This window comes from Amblyomma mixtum, chromosome 2 (genome assembly GCF_055824585.1).
Source record: "Amblyomma mixtum isolate Tamu chromosome 2, ASM5582458v1, whole genome shotgun sequence".
Classification (NCBI taxonomy): Eukaryota; Metazoa; Arthropoda; class Arachnida; order Ixodida; family Ixodidae; genus Amblyomma; species Amblyomma mixtum.
The window spans coordinates 54,225,816-54,230,855 of record NC_143013.1 but is presented as its reverse complement, the minus strand read 5'-3'; the positions used below and the strand labels follow the sequence as shown (position 1 = coordinate 54,230,855).

Here is a 5,040-nt window from a genome sequence, read left to right as displayed (position 1 = left end):
GTCAGTGCACGTTAAAGAACCCCAGGTGGTCGAAATTTCCGGAGCCCTCCACTACGGCGTCTCTCATAGTCTTAGTCGCTTTGGGACGTTAAACCCCAATAAACCAAACTAAACTATATTTTAACTGCTAGATATAAATGGGACAAAAATTCTTCTTTGAGGCCGCCGTTGGCTTGGGCCTCAGTGTTTGTGACGGCTGAGAGCATTCACAGGTCTTTGACGCCTAAGTTCAGCGTCCTAATTCCCGCATTCGTTGATAAAATCATCGGCATGCTGTAGCACGCCTAAAATAACAGTAAGCCACAAAGTCTGAGTACGATCTGATAATTATCAGGAGACAATCAGCCTTTTATTGCCGGACAGGCTGCATCTCAAGAAAATCAAGTTATTCATTGTGTTGCTGCTCTTGCTCATCGCACACAACTTGGGGGCAGCAATCAGGGTAAGTTCCGCTTCCGTTCACAGTTCGGCAATGGTCCGGCAGTGCATATGGTGAGCACCTGTGTTGAGGAGGTAAAGAATTAGGCCCTGCTTCAAAAAAATAAAAGAGCAGCACAACTCAAAAATGACGTCTCAGTGACTTTCTAGAGAGAAAATCACTATTCCTCTACGGACATCACTTCAACTTACGAGCGCTAAAACATACAGCATAAAAGCAGCGGCTTTGAGAAGGTCGTTCGTCTTTCCTCGCAATCGGCAGTGTCAGCCTGAGATGTATCATGATAGATTATCTTTATCATTATAACGACTTAACTGTAGCACTAAAAGTTCACTCCGAAGTTACCCGCCTCTCTGGCCTTCGAATAAGCCTTTTATTATAGCTCTAACTGCAACAAGACGTTAAAATTTCCGGTGAGGTGGGGGCAAGAGCTCTGGGAAACCACGTAAGGACACAAGCGGTTCCGTATCAGCCGTACCCCACGGTCTGGCCTGCAGGAGCTGTTATAATGCCCTGGAAACATGTCACAGCCACAAGTGACACTTTAATACAACCTACCCTTCGCCTGTTTTGATATCTTCCGTCAGTTCCAGCGTAACATCTCGTCATTGCTTTTGTGTAGCCGTTTGTTTACAAACAACAATCGTCTTAAGAAGCTAGTGTCATGTGCTCGTCCAGATTAGCTCGCACCTGTCATGAATCAAAATGGCCGCCAGAACACTAGCCACTCAGTTCAGAGAAGACTCCCGGCTAAAGCTCCTCCTTGCGATAAGAAGACGTGGATCCTGCACATTTGCGTGTCGTGTAGGGAGCGGGAGGCTCGTCCTTGCTCATGCTGCAATCAGTTACAGTGTGTTCGGGTTGGGCTATTGTAACCCAGGAAGTTCTCTAGTCAGTTATGCGAATAATTTAATTGTTTCTCGTGTAAGCGTAGCAGCAGGTTCTTGGGTATACGTGCTATCTTAGCCACGGTTCGAAGGAAAACGGGAGCGCGTGGCCTCGCGTGCTATCAGTGTTAGACAGTATACTATCACTAAGGCCATCGGCGGACTTTTTTATTTTTGTTTTGAGCTGAGCCCTTCTGCCTCGTATCACTCATTTTTTGTCCTTTTCTTGTTTTCTTTCCTTTCTTTTTGATGATATTTTACCGCAGGAATAAAATCTCCAGTCGGCCGCTTACGCTTGCCGGGTTCGTGTTTGATTTGTTTTGTCCCGTGCTTGCGCGGTTCTTTATAGCACATATCAACTGATTTCCAAGCTTCTTGTAGCAGTACTGTTTGCCAGCTAGCCAGCAACAAGGTCACGAACAGAAGATTTCGAAGTATCATGCCAGCTTCGAACAAATGGCCTTACCGCACACAATAACGAAGTTAACTGAATGGCGATAATATTTTACGTGTACCCCAAGTCAATTCCGTTTGTAATCTGTCTTGCCGCTCTGCTTTCTCACGTGGCACTCTACAACCCTTTGTTCCACGCTGCCGGTGCAGCTTTGAACATGACCCTTGATGCATTTCGCTCCATTCCACTCTGGCGATGAACACCTGTGCCTCGACCCTGGACCAATCTCATTGAGCCTGTGCAAGATTTGTGTCTACTTTTCTTTTCCCGGCTTACAGCCCAAATATGACGCGCCGTCACCAGCGCTATGCAGGCCATATTAAAATCTGTTACTAACAAACACAGAAAAGGACTAATCATATACAGATATCGCTGAGTTAATGAAGAGACTTCAAGGTTTTGTCGTCTTTCTTTGATGACCTATCATGGTCAAAATGAACACATCTTTAATCGCATTTCTGGTGTGTTGGGAACTCGCGGCTGTCCGCAGGAATACTAAATCTATTTTACAAGGAAGCCCTCAGTAATGGTCAGTGTTTTGCTGCTTAACAACACCGCTCCAACAATACAACGCGCCATAAAGTGCAACACATGCGTATACGGAGCAGCACAGCGCACGTCCCCATCACTCGCACTTACTATGTGGTCCTTGTTTGCGGGACACAATGTAAAAGTGAACGGAACCCAAGAACAAGGAGAACGACAGAACGGAGCGCTGATGAGCATTGTTCTCTGCTGTCCTTTTGCCTTGGTCATATGCCCATCTTGAATACGGGTTCGCCTCTTTTCGAAATAGTGAAACAGCAAGTGTTGCTTTGGTGGTCCTGACTGATTTTGAAAGTCAGCTACAAGTTATTCCCTCGCCCCGGTCTGCTGCGCGAGCCCAAAAACACCATAAGCAATTCCGCGCCAGGCATTCATGATTAGCAAGATTTTCATCCATAGCAAGATTAACCGCTTTGAAATTCATCTGTTCCAGTACGACTTATAAAAGAAAGAGTTATTGCCAATCGAAAAAAGCCGCACCGATAAAACGCACAGCCCCTGTCCGGTGCTATTCTCTGTTGTGCGTGTGTATTCTTTTGGCTCGTAATAACCGTTTTGACCATGCGTTACCAACAGGCTCCCCATTTAGCCTTGCTTGTAAAAAAAAAAAGCTGGTAGCTGTTTTCTGGACTCTAACAGAGCAAGTATTTGCTTCCAATGACTCGTTGGCGTCTACAGAAGGAAAGACCCTTCGCAGTTGCACTTTGGTTGTGTGGCACGTTCTTTGGTCCACCCTATCAGCTAAGCAAGTCGGCTAACTTTAAGCTTGAAGTGGCTGAGCTATCGAATCATGGTTTTATTTATTGGACTTTGCTTTTTCCTAACGAAAATTTCCCAGTTACTTTTGAGTAAAAATATTATCAGGCAAACACAGCTGAGCGAGGTCTTCGTAACCTATTACTTGTAAATTACGCAGATTAATTCAACGCTCTAGAAATTATAAAACCCCCGATGCTTTCAACTGCGCGCTAATACGCTATTTACTTGGAGCTCATTTGTTCTACTTAGCAAGATACAAAGTTGTCACGATGCTTCCTCAATTTCTTTGCCGCTGTCGTATCTTGTGAGTATACGCTGGCCGCGTCTGACGCACTAAAATACTTGCCCTCCAATGGAAACAATGCCTGCGTGGATGTCGCAGAACCAGCCTTGGCAAGGCGTCTCAAGCTGGATGCTTTCGTGATGACCAAGGGTTCTGTTCTCGAAGACACATTTGCCTAGAAAGACACAAGCAGCGTACAGAAAAAGGCACTGATGCCGTCAATAACCTCAAGGTTGGAAAATTGTGCGCTGTGAGTGTGATACGGCTTCAACGTGCAGAGAGCTGTATCTTAATATAACGGCATAAATCATAACCTTGCACAAGAAAATTCTCTATGCATTTGTAAAGTAATTCGTCCCCCTCGAACATTGAATGCGCTAACAACTTTTATTGATTCTTTCACTGGAGCACACTGGTGCAGCTGTGTAAACGAGAAAGCCCAGTAAGTTCTTGCCATGCAAGCCAAAAATGGAACTACCCGTGACTGCTTACACGTTCACACATTTACTGGCCTTTCATTTTGAGATCTGCGACGCACTGGAGGAATCTACATTCTCAGTACCCAGTTCTGCATTTATTACGGTATAATAAAAGTTCACAGTCCTAAAAACTATCTTTTAATGGCTGACAGAGTAATCATGGCGCAATAAATTTGTGTTTCAAACATCTTAGGAATGTACTATCTTTTAATGGCTGACAGAGTAATCATGGCGCAATAAATTTGTGTTTCAAACATCTTAGGAATGTAATTGCCCCTGAACAATCTGTAATCGTAGGCATTGCCGGTTTGCATAGTTATTCTTGGTATTCCAACTTACCTTAGTATACAATGTTGCTGCTTACCAGAAGAACGCTTACTCCAAGACCGCAGATTTCACTTTTAGTGGTTGTGCGCCAACGGCTGAAGGCATATATACTTGCCTTGTATATTGATCTATAAAGGTCACGTGCTCATAAGGTAGGTCCAGTAACAGAAATGTAGCTTCCAATATGTTTCCGCTTACATACTTTATTCAGGAGATGCAACACCGCTATACAGTTGCTTCCAAGATCCCAGCCACATACCAACTACTCTCATCCACTGCGTATGCAGTCGTAAAAAAAAAAATCAGCAATTAGCCAAGCAGTCATCTCGAAGAAGGAAGCTCCTGAGTAGGGTTCCTTTCTCAATACATATATGGAAAAAGTAACGCTTACCGTCCACGACCTCGACACGAGCTTGGCCGGTATAGGCGTCTGAAATATGCCAAAGAGTGCCCGTTACGGCGACTACGGCGCAAACGAAAAGAGAGACCTTGGAGCACATCTTCACTCGCTGTGGATCCCAAAAGTGACTGTGACCTAGAAGACGAAGGATCGTCGAGGCTGCAGCAGCTCCGGACCGACCACAGAGGCGCCAAGAATTGATATACGCTGTAATGGGGACTTCCAGTCGCTCTTTTCTCAAGGCCGCACCCTTGAAAGATTTGAGTCAGTATTCTGGAGTGGAAATCCGAGTTGCGTCAAGATACGATACCAGAGAGACGACTGCGCGCTTTTTCGCATGCTTGTCATCTGAGCTTCTCAGAAAACTGGCAGACGGGTGACTGTTCATATTGCGGCAAATGATAGAAACCACTCCACGTATCTTTTCACACTTTGTTTTTGGACCTTCACACAGCACATCGCTACT

General features: G+C 45.0%; 1 protein-coding gene across 1 annotated transcript; it reads right to left on the bottom strand.

Annotated features, from left to right (window-relative positions):
• Positions 1–343: 343 nt before the first annotated feature.
• LOC149359396 (venom peptide MmKTx1) lies at positions 344–4,758 on the bottom strand. Its single transcript, XM_089569043.1, has 3 exons — positions 4,566–4,758; positions 3,432–3,543; positions 344–500 (listed from the first exon to the last, which is right to left on the bottom strand). The coding sequence occupies exons 1-3, from the start codon at positions 4,672–4,674 to the stop codon at positions 386–388; spliced, it is 336 nt and encodes a 111-aa protein (XP_089425169.1). The 5' UTR covers positions 4,675–4,758; the 3' UTR covers positions 344–385.
• Between the last annotated feature and the right edge of the window lie 282 nt (positions 4,759–5,040).

What these genes read in the sequence shown, in the direction of transcription:
- LOC149359396 (XM_089569043.1), bottom strand. Translation starts at nt 4,674, where the DNA reads ATGTGCTCCAAGGTCTCTCTTTTCGTTTGCGCCGTAGTCGCCGTAACG. An exon ending in TCGTGTCGAGGTCGTGGACG is followed by an intron (nt 3,544 to 4,565) that starts GTAAGCGTTACT and finishes GTGTCTTTCTAG; the next exon opens with GCAAATGTGTCTTCGAGAAC. An exon ending in GGCATTGTTTCCATTGGAGG is followed by an intron (nt 501 to 3,431) that starts GCAAGTATTTTA and finishes TCCTCAACACAG; the next exon opens with GTGCTCACCATATGCACTGC.